Source organism: Macaca nemestrina, chromosome 12 (assembly GCF_043159975.1).
Source record: "Macaca nemestrina isolate mMacNem1 chromosome 12, mMacNem.hap1, whole genome shotgun sequence".
NCBI lineage: Eukaryota > Metazoa > Chordata > Mammalia > Primates > Cercopithecidae > Macaca > Macaca nemestrina.
The window spans coordinates 3,141,131-3,154,982 of NC_092136.1; the positions used below are offsets into that span (position 1 = coordinate 3,141,131).

General features: G+C 60.8%; 3 protein-coding genes across 4 annotated transcripts; 1 reads left to right on the plus strand and 2 right to left on the minus strand.

Annotated features, from left to right (window-relative positions):
* Positions 1 to 54: 54 nt before the first annotated feature.
* Positions 55 to 965, minus strand: LOC105469753 (MAS related GPR family member G). Its single transcript, XM_011721258.2, has one exon. The coding sequence runs from the start codon at positions 934 to 936 to the stop codon at positions 55 to 57; it is 882 nt and encodes a 293-aa protein (XP_011719560.1). The 5' UTR covers positions 937 to 965.
* A 2,905-nt stretch (positions 966 to 3,870) lies between these two features.
* LOC105469752 (putative uncharacterized protein MRGPRG-AS1) lies at positions 3,871 to 4,347 on the plus strand. The gene has a single exon (XM_011721257.2). It carries the CDS (start codon positions 3,871 to 3,873, stop codon positions 4,345 to 4,347), a length of 477 nt encoding a protein of 158 aa, XP_011719559.2.
* A 3,831-nt stretch (positions 4,348 to 8,178) lies between these two features.
* On the minus strand, positions 8,179 to 13,606 carry LOC105469750 (MAS related GPR family member E). 2 transcript variants are annotated; one of them, XM_011721256.3, is made up of 2 exons: positions 12,729 to 13,606; positions 8,179 to 11,249 (listed from the first exon to the last, which is right to left on the minus strand). In XM_011721256.3, exon 2 carries the CDS (start codon positions 11,194 to 11,196, stop codon positions 10,261 to 10,263), a length of 936 nt encoding a protein of 311 aa, XP_011719558.2. In that variant the 5' UTR covers positions 11,197 to 11,249; positions 12,729 to 13,606; the 3' UTR covers positions 8,179 to 10,260. The 2 variants fall into 2 exon arrangements, with proteins under 2 accessions (XP_011719558.2, XP_011719557.2); XM_011721255.3 differs by having other exon boundaries at positions 12,756 to 13,605.
* Positions 13,607 to 13,852: the final 246 nt, after the last annotated feature.

The following is a 13,852-nucleotide window of genomic DNA, read 5'->3' on the forward strand; positions in this document are numbered from 1 at the left end:
GAGGTTGGGGGGGTGGGCACTTCCTGGCAGGCCCTGTGGGTGGGGCAAGCCCACTTATAGGAGGCCCATGGGCAGGGACTGTCCCCTCGCGCCTAGCTCGGCACCCTCCCCCAGGGCCCTCCGCAGCACCACCCGCAGTGGCTCCCGCTTCCCGGGCTGCCGGCCCGACGCCAAGTAGATGAGGGGCTTGGAGCTGCTGTTGATGCAGGCCAGCAGCGTGGCCAGCGGTAAAAACATGGGCAGCAGGAAGTGCAGCAGGAAGTTCAGCAGGGGCTGCAGGCTCCAGTAGAGGACCAAGGGCAGGCCACAGAAGAAGAACAGGAACAGCGCGCCCAGGACGATGCCGTAGAGCCTGGGCCGCGGGCGCGTGGAGCAGCAGGTCACCCAGACAAAGAGGACCACGCCAGCCGTGCAGGCCACGCAGGCCAGCACCAGGAGCCAGATGACGCTGGCCACGTGGTAGCGCAGGCAGACCAGGAGGCGCGTGCTGTTGCGCAGCAGGCCGCAGGCGTTGGCGGGCAGCAGCACGGCGGGCAGGGTCAGGGCCCACACCAGGGCGCAGAGGATGGCTGAGGCGTGTCTGGGCCAGCAGCCCTGGTAGCAGGTGGGGAAGAGGTTGGAGAGGCAGCGCTCCACGCTGAAGGCCGCCAGCAGCCAGAGCCCCACCGCGAACCACAGGAAGGTGAGCACGAAGTAGAGTGTGTCCTGGGCACCCAGGGCAGCCTGAGCCACGGAGAAGCCCATGTGGCAGGAGAGGAACAGGAAGTCAGCGGCGGCCAGGTGCAGCAGGTAGACAGAGAAGGGGCCCTTCTTGATGTGGAAGCCGAGGTTCCAGAGCACCAGCCCGTTACCTACCAGTCCCCCAAGGCCCACGATCAGCGTGAGGTAGAAGACCACGCTGTCAAAGGTTTTCCAGAGGCTGAACAGCCCCAACATCCTGGCCGGCTCAGAGGGTGCTGGTGAGGGACCTGCAAGAGGGAGACAGACATAGTCCTCGGGCGTCTTTTGTGCCCCCGCTGGGGGCACAGGGAGTGGCATCCATGGCCCTGCAGATGCCCTCTGGCTGCAGCCCCTGGACCTCCCTTCCCAGCGGCGGGACCTCAGCCGGGGCTCAGCCCTCTGCACCTCAGGTCAAGTGTGCCTAACGCCTCCCCATGCCTGTGGGCAGGCCCTGGGCTCCTGGCACGGTGCACTAACGTGCTCAAAAGATGTCCGCATCCCTCATGGATGTGGTGAGGGCGACGCTGCACCCTCCACCATGTGCCAGGGAAGGCTCTGCAGACAGAGGGCACGTGCATGGGGAACCCACGTGTGGGGCCTTCCTCTTCCCCCAGAGGTGGGAGCTTCTCCACGGTGGACCCCCATGGGGCTCCTACCTGGTGAGCCTAGACCAGCCTGCCGGCAAAGTCCTCTCCCCAGAGCGTCTCTGGAGGTGTCCAGGGAGGTGCCCAAAGGCAGAGGCTTCAGGTGGCCTGAGAAGGAGGGAGGAGGGAGGAGGGAAGATGTGGTGTGAGGAGTTGGAGGGAGCCCCAGCCTTCCCTGTGCACTCCTGGCCTAAGCAGAGGCTGAATTCCGGGGCTCATGCTGCCGGCGGTGCACTTGGTGCACTCAGGAGGCTGCTCTGAAGCCTCAAACCAAGGGAGGGGCTTTGGTGATGGTGGCAGGGCCAGAGGGCCTCTCCAGGAGCCGCTAACACAAGGGGCGGGGGCAGATACAAGCGGCCATTTGCAAGGAGCGAGGCCGAGGAAGTTCTCAGATGTTCTCAGAGCGCGAGAGATTGGCCATACGAAGCTGCACTGAAAGGCAGAGGGTCTCAGAGCAGCCCTTCCCTTTCCAGCCATCCCTCCAACCCCAGGATCCACACGGGTCCTGTTCTTAGTCCTGGGAGATGCATCAGGACCCAGGCTCAGCAGTGAGGGCATCAGCGGTGAGAGACACGGGAGAGAGAAGAGAGATAGAGAGAGACAGAGAGACGGGGAGACAGAGAGATGTAGACAGACATTGAGAGACAGAGACAGAGAGACAGAGACAGAGAGACAGAGACAGGGAGAGAGATACAAAGAGACAGAGATAGAGACAGACAGAGAAACAGAGATGAGACAGACAGGGTGAGAGACAGAGAGACAGACAAACAGACAGAGAGCGATCTAGCTGCCAACACACACCTCCCTGTCTGTCACACCTTTGCCTGGGCTGTGTCCCCAGCCCAGACAGCCCTCAATACCTCTTCCCTGACCCAGATCCTGCTCAATACCTCTTGCCTGACCCAGGTCCTGCCCTACTTCAAGGTTTGACTCCTTCTCAGGGACCTGCAACCTCCTGCAGCTTCCTCCGGCCCCCGTGAGCCCCCTGCCTCATGCCCGAGCATCCCCCAGCACCTTCTTTGTGCTTGTCCTTGCCCCTAGTCGGAGGGTGGGGAGTGCGGCTCGGGCCTCGGCTCCTGTGCCTTGCCATGGCCAGGCACACGGTGATGGTGGCCTGTCCTCCGAGCCCAGTCAGGGGGAGTGGGAGACCTCGGCCGGCCCCTGGCTTGTGGTGGTGACTATGGTGACTGGGGGTGGGGTGGTGGGGTGGGCACACACCTCCCCTCTGTGAGCCTCAATTTCCCCGGGGAGGTAACCAGACTCTCCTGGCTGTGCTCTGGCTCCGGCTCAGAGTCTGAGGGCTGGGGGTGAGGCCGGTGCTCGGGACCCCGTGCTGGGGTGAGGGTGGGCTCTGTTCCTGGAAAGAGAGTTACAGAGAGGAGTGGCATGGTGGCAGGAGGGGGCATCTTCATTTTTATTAGAACAGGTTCACCTGCCTGGCCAGCTCCAGCAATGCCCTCGAGCTCTAGTGTCCACACGTTTCAACTCAGCCAGCATTCCCACCACCATCCTGCCCTACCTTCCCTTCCCAAAGGAAATCCAAACTTCCCAGCCAGCCCCAGGCTGAGAGCAGGGGCCACTACGGAGGGCAGAGGAGGGTGCCAGTGCCTCACCTGGGGGGTGCGGTGGGGGCAGACAGAGCCTTCTCACCTGTGACGAGGCTGCCCTCAGCTCTCTCGGGCCCTTCTTTGCTCAGACCAGCACTCATTGCCTGGAGGCTCCTCCTGGTCCCTAAATCCTTTCATGTCCTCTGGGACCCATCTGGCTGGACAGAGGACATCCGGCCAGTTCCCTAGAAGTGGCAGGGTGTGGCACTGTTCACAGGAATTGCAGGAATGAGCTAAAACAAAGAGTTGTTAGTGTGGGCCGGCCTTTCCTTCCTCCTCAGCATCTCTGGCATGGGGAACTGAAGGCACATTCCCAGGCCAGTGTCTTCCACCTGCTCCCACCTCACCTGGTGCGTGGAGGGGAGGGAGCAGGTGAATGGAGACCCTCTGTGCCCAGTGAGGCTGGACCACTTTCTAGCTGCCCCACTGATGTTGGGCTGCTCCTGCCAGTCTTTGGTTGGCTGTGGGCACAGGGGGCCTAGAACAGTGGGCAGGGCCCTGGCTGTGTGGCCTTGAGAGAATAACCTAACTTCTCTGTGCCTTGGTTTCCCCTTCTCACTGGACTGACCGTTTATGGACAGCGGGAAGCCTGGGTGCCCAGGCTTGGGACTGGCTCTCCTAATGGGTCAGCCGACCAGTGCGTCCGTGGGTGGTCTGCAGAGGTGGCCCCAACCCCTTCCTAAGGAGACCCCCTCACTGTCCATCTGTCTGCCTCGGAGGCTGGGCTCCCAGCCGTTGACGAATTGTTTTCTGCATTCTGCTCTGCAGAACACTGGACAGTGAGATGTTCTTTTTCCTTCCGTGGACTGCGCTCCACAGCTCCTGAGTGGGGTGCAGCGTGTGTTAGCACAAGCCAGAAATTCGGTCGTAAAGATGCTGTTTCTCTTCACATTTCTTAAATGGACTGGGCTTCGAAAATCACTTCTGTAACACCAGTCAGCAGCCTGTGGAGCTCTAGGAGGGTACCTGCCGGCTGCCCAGCCCCCAGCATTGTTGCACATGGCTTTGAAACGCACAGCACAGTTCGTGTGGCCCAGGGGCACCTGCTGCCACCCCGCCTGCCGGCTCTGCCCCAGATGCCGGTCCTCGCTGGTCTCCGGGACCTCTCCCGGCATGGCTCCACCTCCTCCCTGAGGTCACTGTCCAGGCCTGTTTCAACTAGCCCCTCCAAGCCCTCCTTACCTGCCTCCTGTTTGGGTGAAACTTCGAGCATCTCTATTAACTTCGTTGGTAGCTCCGGTCCCCTGCAGTCACCGGGGGCCCAGAGGGACACACAAAGGGAGACCACCTGCCTGGGTCCCTCCTGGCCGCCTCGCCATCGGAGGTGGGATGGGGAGCTGAGCGTCGGCCACAGTGCGCAAGGTGAAGAGTTTTGATCCCTCGCAGATCCTCAAGCCAGGCAAGGCGCCCAGCTTCTATCCCAGGTAGCAGTCTCCTATCCCAGGTCTCCGACGGCAATCGCAACCCTGTGCCCATGGAGGGCTTCCCCTGTCTAAGAGCCACTGGGAGTGGGATGGGCTAATTTCTTGGGCCGCTTTCTATTGGGCACTTCAGACTGTGCTGGGCAAGGGCAGTTGTTTGAGGCAGCTTGGGGTGAAGCTCTTAGGGAGGACGTCCTGTGCAGCTCGGCCAGCCCCGGCCAGGCCCAGGCAGCCACCAACCATGGTTTCTCCATCACCCCTAACCCCTCCCACAGCCCCTTCTCGTGTTTGCCCACCGTCTAGGCCATGCTTCCACTTTCTCACCTGGGAGGCGTCTGGTGCAGGTGGAATGCATGGAGGGAGCCTCCGCTGGGGGAGCAGCTGCTCCCAGTGTTGCAAGGAGGACAGAGCCAATGCCTGCCCCATCCGTGTCATGGCCGACGGTGGCCTAAGAAGATGTGTCCATGTCCCAGTTGCTGGAAGCTGTGCACGAGCTCTTCCTGGGGAAAAGGGCCTTGGCAGATACACGGATTTTGAGATGAGCTCGTCCTGGAGTATCTGTGTGGGCCCTAAATCCAATGACAAGTGTCCTTATACAGGAAAGGAGAGGAGGGACACTGGAGAGCAGGGGGAGGCCACGTGAGGTTGGAGGCCAGCAGGGGTTACACAGCCACAGGCCAAGGAGGGCCAGAGCCACCAGGAGCTGGAAGAGATGAGGACGCACCTTCCCCTGGAGCCCTTGGGGAGCGCGGCCCTGCCACCGCCTTGACCTCAGACTTCTGTCCTCCGTAACCAAGAGAATAAAGTCCTGCTGTGTGAAGCCACCTGGTTGTGGTTGTTTGTTCTGGCTGATACAAGAAATGACTGCAAGGCAGGTGGCACGCTGGTACCGTTCGGGTGAGCACTCTGAGTGAGCGCCGGCCACTCCACCGAGCCTCCCACGTGCCCCCACAGCGCCGTCTGAGATGGCGACCTTGTCATCCTTGCCCGCAGACGGGGAAACCAAGGTGCCGGAAACTTAAATTGCTTGTCCAGGTGGTGCAGACGCCCAAGTGTGGTTTGTCTGAACACGGCCATCCTGAGCTTGTCTGATGGTTTGCGCTGCGGGCCGGGGCTGCATGGCGACTCTGCACAGCTCACCCTACAGCAGCTCTGTGGCCCTGGGCAGTGTCCCAGTCTGAAAGTGTGGGCAATGGTTTAATCACCTCGGGTGTGTGTGGGGACTCAGTGGTGATCTATGTGGGGGCTGCCTGGGGGCCACTGAGGAGGCAGGAACAGCACAGGATTCAGCCAGTTCGCCACCGTCTCTGTTCACGTGGTTTCCATGCCACCGTCCTATCTGACCTTCAGGACAACATCGGCCTGACTCAACCCAAGGGAGAACACAAGATTTTCTAGGTCCCCCAGGGCAGGTGGAGAGTGGGAACCGGGTGTCCAGCAGCGTCCTGCTCACCCTCACCCCCACCTGTCTGCAGAGGAGCTCGACAGTGGGAGTGTTTTAATATAGGCATCATTGTTATTATTATTCAGATAGGCGAGGCCGCCAGATCAGGAGACGCTGCTGTTGAAGAGATGGTTGCTAACTCATAGCTCCCAGGAGGAGGGGGAGGCGACCCCACAGGGGCCACATGGGGCAGTACTGGGTTGGTCAGGAGGCAGAGGGAGAGGGGAGGGGAAATGTGGACCGGAGCTTCCTCATGGTTTCTGTAGGAAGGAGTGGGCGAGGCAGCCGATGTAAGTGGGTTTAGGGTTGGCAGCTGGAACAGTTTCAGAGCTCTGGGTCCTAGAGCCAGTCCCTGGTGGTCTGGAACCCGGCCCTGGGGTGGGTGATGAGGGCAGGGATAGTGGCTGGGAGTGTGGGAGCCGGATAGAGGAGGGGCTGGGCATGGGTCTGCATTTGAAAGGTGAGCTCATGAAGGCGTTGTCACTCTCTAGCAATTGACTGACCATGGGAAGGGCCGTCCCCTGGGGTCTTCAAGGCCTCAGATGCCAAAGCTTCAGACACAGAAAAGAAGACCCGGGTGGAACAGGGTGTACCGGGAGCTGTGGAGGCTGGTGGACCGGACTTGAGGCCGCCCTCCTTCTGTCTCCCTCCCTCCTTCTTCCCAGGTCGGAGTCTTGTGTGGCCCAGAGCTGGGGGCTCCCATGGGGCTGCTGCTCCCTCCTTCTACCAGGGGACAGAGGGCTCCGGGCTGAGAGCACCCAGCTTAGAAACCAGAGCCCCTCAGTGGCGGCCAGCACTGGGCTCTGCTGTGTCCGGTGGTGGCTCCTGCCAGGCCCTCTCAGTCTCTCGAAGCCTCAGTTTCCCGTGGGCTACTTGGGAAGTAGTTCATGTGACATCATACATGTTACATGTGTGACCCAGCGCCCAAGGCAGAGTAATGACTCGGAATGCGCTGGCTCTGCTGCCAGTGAGATCCAACAGCTGAAAAGAAAATTACCTCTTCATTAGAATAAGCAGGTCTGACGTGCTTCAGTGGCCACACATGGGGTGGTGGGAAAGCAGGAGGCTGAAGGGACAGGAAACCCCATGGCCTTAGGAGCTCCCAGGAGCACCCTCTCTGCAGCTGGGCATTGTGCAGGCACCATCAAGGCGGGCGGATGGGGTGTGTTTCAGAGGAAAAGGGTCAGGGCTGTGGAAGAATTGAGCAATTTCACGAGAACAACAAAACTAAAGCCGTGGTCACGTTTTAGGTGTGATGTTTGGTTTTATTTTTCCAGCGTGTGAGCTAATGAGCCAGCTGAGTGAGCCTGCCTCGCCCCGTGAAGACGCCACGCAGCACGGGCTGATTTACAGACTCGCACCTGGGCGCTGGGGAGGGGACGGGGATGCTTGGCCGGGGGCCTGGCTCTGCTCCTGTCCTCACACACACAGGCCTCACCCACAGCCTCCCTGGACCCTGAGGACAGAGCGGGTTACACAGGCTCTCTGGAATTTTGGCTGCCCCCAGCAGTAGCTGCCTCTTCTTGGGAACTCTGTGCTGGCTGTAGAAGCCCTGCAGGGGCCCAGGGGTGCGGGTGGACGGGGTGGACGGGGCCCTGGCCGAGGAGCTTTGCCTGCGACCCAGGTGGAGGTGACCTTTGAGCAGCATGGTGCCAGGGTCCTGCAGGGTGGGGTCTAGGGGTCCCTGGTGGGGCCTTGTGGCTCTGGGAGCAGAAGAGGAGGTGCAGCGGGGGAGGTTAGAGGCAGCGCAGGCCAGGCAGGGGCAGGTGGGAGCCTTCACGGAAGCTCAGCCTCCAGTTTGGAGACCGGCCCACATGGTCCTAATGTCCTGAGGTCTCAGGGACCACAGAACTGGAGGCTAAGCTGGCAGATCTGGGGCCACGGGGACACCCCACCAGCATCCTGGGCCATCAGGCCGTATACCTGCTGCCACACCAGCTGCTTGAGTGGGGACGGGCTGGGCCCAGTTTCCATGGAGACCTCAGATGAGGCCACATTTCCCGGACTCCTCAGGAAGGGACTAATAAGGAGGAATCTAGAGTCGCCCCAATCCCCTGGGCGCTGGGGGCAGGCTCTCCGGGAAGAAGTGAGCATCCTAACGGTCCCCAACCTCTCCGGACCCTTATGCAGCAAAGGGGTCTGGGTGGGGATGGGGCCAGGGTTGGGGGAGCCAGTGTGGGGCTGAGCCAGCCATGGTCCAGTGTGGGGTGGGAGAGTGTGGGGTGGGAGGGTGGTGCTGGGAGTCACCTTCTGGCTCTGCCGCTTTCTTGTGGTCCTGAGTGGCCACATTGCCCCTCTGAGCCTTGGTGGTATCATCTGTAGAGTGGGAGCACCTTCCTACATTATTACAAGGATTCCCCGGGATTGTGTCCACGGTGAGGTCATGTCCGTGAGATGAATCTGTGCTTTTCCTCCTGGTTCTTTCTTGTTTTGGGGGAAGTTTATGTCCTGGGGCTGAAAGCGGAATTTGCAGACACGCCACTTCCCTTTCTGTTCTCGTTTCCAGCTAAGGAACTGAAGTTGCTAATCATGTCCTGGAAGTGGGGAGGGAGGGCCCTGCCCAGACCCTGGGCCAGAGATCATTTGGGAGGTGGGGAGAGATGGGCCTGCTCAGATCCTGGGCCAGAGATTATTTGGGAGGTGGGGGGAGATGGGCCTGCTCAGACCCTGGGCCAGAGATCATTTGGGAGGTGGGGAGAGACGGCCCTGCCCAGATCCTGGGCCAGAGATCATTTGGGAGGAAGTCAGTCCCCAAGTGGGGGCTGGAGGTGCTCTAGGAGAGGTGGTCCAGCCCCTGGGGCTCCTAGTCTCAAGGGATACCTGGACCCAGGCTTGCTGGGCATGTGCGGGAGCCTGGGGTGAACACACTGTGTGGGCTGGGAGGGGCCCGGTGCAGCCCCCATGGTGGAGCCAGATTCCAGGGTGCTGACCAGGGATTTCGACTCACACCCAGACTCAGGGGAGACAGGCTCAGTCATGGCCCAGAGGGAATGTCCCTCCATCACCAGGCATGGAGGCCGGAGGCAGAAATCAAAGAAAACACTCTCAGATGCCTTAGTCTGTGGCTAAGAATTGTACTGTGGACTTGGATGGCGGCGTTGGTGGCAGTAGAATCGACAAACATTTCTCTTGGGCTCACAAGAGGCTGGACAGGTCTCAAAGACTCAAAGAACTGGGTTCTCATATTTTATAGACGAGCAAGCAGAGGCATAGGGATGTTCAGAGATGGCCTTAGCGGCACAGTGGGGTGGCTAGCAGGGCTCAGCCCAGGCTGTGGGCTCCAAAGCCCCCGCTCTAGCACCCCCTGGCACATGCTCCTGGATGGCAGCCAGGCCCGGCACTCAGGGGAAGCTCAAAACCCATTGAGGGGTGAAGCCTGGGTTCCTTCCTTAGAGGGATCCTCTGGAGCGGGACTGCTCAGGACAGAGGCGGGTGAACTGCCTTGTATAGGGCCAGTGGGAAGCTTTCCGGTTGCTGAAGGCCTGGGTCCTGTGGGGAGACAGGGCTGCAGGCTGCTGGCTAGGGCTGTAAGGAGCCTCTCCACCCATCCAGGGAGCATCCTCTAATATCCAGGGTCACCCATGGGGCCGGCTTTTCTGAAGCTCCGAGTGAGGGTTGCATCATCCAGGTCTGGGTGGCATGGCCTTGAGCAACGGCCTGATGACCAAGGACAGCCCCACAGCCTTCTAGAAGCCTCAGCCCCTGCTTTTCCTCACAGCATCTGTGCTGGGGTTGGGGGTACAGCTTTTGATCAATGCACACCCTTATGCTGATAGAATGAGTGGCTTTGCGGTATCACCGCATTTCCTGCTGAAAACTCGTGAAAACGTAACGGACCTGGGTCAAAAAGGCTGCTGGCTGCTTTGGACACAGTTTGTCAGGGGAAGGGGTCAAGTTTTGGGCAGTCTTGAATTTTAGGGTCAATTTAGCTTCCACAGAGGGGACATGGCGAGCTGAGGGAATGGCTGTGTTCTCTGTGGGTGCCCCTGCAGCACTGGGGAAGCTGGAGTGGGAGGGAGGAGGGCTGTGGGAGGGCCTGGACCTGCCCCTCACCTGGTGTCTGGCCTTGCTTCCTTCCTTTCCGGGGTCTCCTCACTGCAGCTGAGCACGGAATGGGTAGCAGCAGCAGCTCTCGAGTGCCAGTGCATGAACCATTGGGGAGGTTTCCCAAAAATGCACGTTCCTGGGCCTTCTCCCTGGAGACCCAGCCCACCTGCCTGGGCATGTGGAGACCTCGCCTTTCCAGCTGCTCCCAGGGGAGCCTCGTGCTCCGGACCGACGGTCACAGATTTGGCAGCACATGACCGGGCCACCCATCAAGGCCTCCTCCAGGTCCAGCTGGCCCCAGCCTCTGACCCTACCGCCTTCCCCAAGTCACCCTCCTGCCTCATGGGGGCTGCAGCTGGGGTCGGGGCCCCCAGGTCTCAGGCTGCTATGTCCACCAGGCCCCGGCGGGAGGTCTCCCTGACGGCCCCCAGCTCAGCCTCGTCTCCCAGCGCTCGCTGGAGGACCAGCCGGAGGGGCAGCCTGCGGCCCTGGGCACTGCCCAGGCAGAAGTAGACGACGGGCTTGGCTGCGCAGTACACGGCGGCCGTGAGGAAGCTGAAGTGGTAGAAGTAGTGGGGGATGTGCCAGAGCAGGTTCCGGGACAGCCAGTAGATGCCGAAGGGCAGGCCGCAGAAGAGGAAGAGGAGGACGGCCAGGAGGATGAGCGTGGGGAAGCCCCGGGATGGGGGCCGCTGGGGGCCTCGCTCCACTTGCAGCAGCAGCATGAGGCTGGCCCCACACATGGTGCAGCACAGCACAGCCAGCAGCACCGCTGCTACCAGCCACAGTGTCCGGCACAGGTGGCGGCTGGGCTCCCCGAAGAACTGGGTGCAGGCACCACTGAGCAGCAGGTGCAGCAGCAGGCAACAGGCCCAGGTGAGGGCACACACGCAGGTGGTCAGGTGGCGTGGGCGGCGGCACGAGTACCAGGCCGGGAAGAGGGCGGCCAGGCACTGCTCCACACTGACGGCCACCAGGAGACTCAGGCCCACGATGTAGCAGAAAAAGCGCAGCGTGGCCAGGCTGGTCTGCACGAAGCCCGGGAAGTCCAGCCGGCCTTGCAGCAAGTCGGGGATGATGGCCACCATGTGGCAGCCAAGGAAGATGAGGTCCGCGCAGGCCACGTCCAGGAGGTAGATGGCGAAGGGGTTTCTGTAGACATTGGAGCTGAGCAGCCAGAGGACCGCCCCGTTCCCCAGCAGGCCACCGAGGCCGAGCCCCTCAGTGAGGGACAGGATGACGAGGTTGAAAGCCACATCCTCCTGGGCGCCGTCGGCAGCCCCTGCATGCTGTCCAGCTTCTCTGGACTCCATCGTAGGCTGGGGGACAGGGGTGCTGCTGCTGCTCGCTCTTTCTCCTGATGCCCCTGTAACCACAACAGTTGAGTGTGGAGCTCAGGAATCCATGCCCCCTCCTCCCCCCGACATCGGGGAGATGAGATAGCTAAGGGTTGGGTGGGTGACCAGGGGAATGGCGAGACCCTCCAGGAGGAGACTCCTCTCCCATTTCCACCCTCAGTCACCCGACCTAAGCCTCTCTTCCCTAAGACACTCAGGAGGAAGGTCTCCCCCTTCCTCCCCTCCCCATGGTTACCTGGCCTCAAAGGCCTTCTGTGGGGCTGGTCCCTGCAGGCCAGGTGGGGGCAGGGACCAGGAGATGTGGGAAGAGGGTCCGAGACCCATGGGGTTTCCTGTTGCTAGTGGTGCCTTGATCCTCGGAACAGTCTTTTTTTTTTTTTTTTTTTGAGATGGAGTCTGGTTCTGTTGCCCAGGCTGGAGTGCAATGGCACGATCTCAGCTCACTGCAACCTCCGCCTCCCAGGTTCAAGTGATTCTCCTGTCTCAGCCTCCTGAGTAGCTGGAATTACAGGTGCCCGCCACCACGCCCAGCTAATTTATTATATTTTTAGTAGAGACGGGGTTTCACCATATTGGCCAGGCTGGTCTCGAACTCCTGACTTTGTGATCTGCCTGCCTCGGCCTCCCAAAGAGCAGCCTTATTTTAGTCAAAGGCAGAGCAGGAGGCACTGCTCATGCCTAATGAGTGGTGTGACCACAGAGGGACAGCTTACAGTGGCTGGGGGGCTTTTCGTCATCATCTTAAAGCAGCCCCCAACTCTTTCAGGCCTTTCCTTGACATCCATGAGGAGAAGGAGGGGAGGAGGCATGGGAGGACGATAGAAGAGAAGAGGAGGGAGGAGGAGGAGAGGGAGGAGAAGGAAGGGAAGAGGTCCAGGAGGATGATGGAAGAGAACAGGAGGGAGGAGGAGGAAAGGGAGGAGAAGGAGGGGAGGAGGCGGGGGAGGATGATGGAAGAGAACAGGAGGGAGGAGGAGGAGAGGGAGGAGAAGGAGGGGAGGAGGCGGGGGAGGAGGCAGGGGAGGATGATGGAAGAGAACAGGAGGGAGGCACAGCATTCCCCATCCCTGGGTGGTCCAGGAGCGGCTCTGTGTCCTGCCGGGACAGTCAATACTGAGAAGCCATGAGGCTGTCCAGAATCAATGCCCAGGTGTGGCAGGGAGGAGAGGGCCTATCCCCAGCTGCCCCTATGACTCCCCTTGAGAGTCTGCACCTGCATGGAACACTCTAGATCATGGAGGAAGCAAGGCAGACAGGAGACAGAGCCACTGGGTGGGGGGAGCCATCACCCAAGTGAGCGTCCTCTTCTGGAGTCAGCCCAGGGCTGGCTGCGGACCAGGTGGCGCGGCCCTCAGAGGGCGGAGGCTGAAGCCTGGAGAGCTCCCTGTTGAGAGCATCCACTGTTGCCCACGCCCCGCCCCTGCCACCGTCTGGCCAGCAGAAAAGCCCAGAAATTGCTAAGTGCCTGGGCCGGCCCCAGAACCCACCTTGATCCAGCCACCTGCGCTACTCACTGTTTGGGGCAGAGGCGCGACGGAGCCCTGCCTGCTCTGACCCTGGGCCTTGGGTCTGTCCTGGCTGCAGCCGCAGGCTCCAGTCCCCAGAGCCTCTGGGCGGCTCCTGTTCAGTGTCCACCAGCTCCTCCGAGTCACACGGCGTCCGGCTGGAACGGGGCTGGTCAGGAAGGCGTATCTCTGAGGACACCTTCTCTTCTGCTCAGCTCTTGCCCAGGTGTGGACAGCAAGAGAAACCCCGACCCTCCCTGCAGCCTTCCAGGCAGGCCCGGCAGGCGGAGGAAACCACGAGATCTCTGGGTGGAGCCCAGCCAAGCTGTGACTTCACCGGCATGCCTGGCTCAGAGACACCAAGCCCTGCAGGGCCCTTTAGGGACCAATTCTCTCCATCTGTGTCTCGGAGGGGCCGGCCGAGTGCCGGGCTGCCAGGGGACTTGTCCTTGCAGCAAAAATGTGTTTGTTTCTCCGCAGAGCACAGGCTGCCGGCCCCAGCTCTCCAGGCAGCACCGGACCGCGGGGAGGAGCGGGGATGTGCGTGAGGCCGTCCCTCCTGCCTCCTTCACAGGCACACAGTAGATGGCTGGTGTCAAGAAGCTGCTGCGCGGTCCCCGCCAGAGGAGAATCAAACACATACAGCAGCGTCAGGCTGGGTGAGACCTTGTGAATTCAACGATTTCTGCTTGTCTCAGAAGGGAAAAGAGTCTCGTTTCAGACCGTGTCTTTCCTTCCAGTGCCCTGCCTTAGCGGAGATCACAATGGGCGTGCCAAGAAAAAGAATACAAGGTCATTTTTTGACCTCTGTTCCTCCCAGAGTCCAGGTCCCAGCAACTCTTTTCTCTTCTTTGTCTTTAGAAAAATCTCCAAGGTACAGCGCAGGAGCAGCAGGGATTTGCTCCGAAGCGTTTCCCACTCTGTGCTCTGCCTGAAGGCTCCTCTTGCGGAGCCACGTGAGAGCAAGTTTCCCACGCGTGGCCTATGACCTTTCACGACATCAGCAGGCATCCCCCAGGGCACCAGCATCCTCCATCCCCAAAACGCAGGGGCCATGCAAAGCTCGTTTGGCATCTGTGCAATGCTGGTGTCTGACGTCCGTGCCA

What these genes read in the sequence shown, in the direction of transcription:
- LOC105469752 (XM_011721257.2), top strand. Translation starts at nt 3,871, where the DNA reads ATGGACTGGGCTTCGAAAATCACTTCTGTAACACCAGTCAGCAGCCTG.
- LOC105469750 (XM_011721256.3), bottom strand. Translation starts at nt 11,196, where the DNA reads ATGGAGTCCAGAGAAGCTGGACAGCATGCAGGGGCTGCCGACGGCGCC.
- LOC105469753 (XM_011721258.2), bottom strand. Translation starts at nt 936, where the DNA reads ATGTTGGGGCTGTTCAGCCTCTGGAAAACCTTTGACAGCGTGGTCTTC.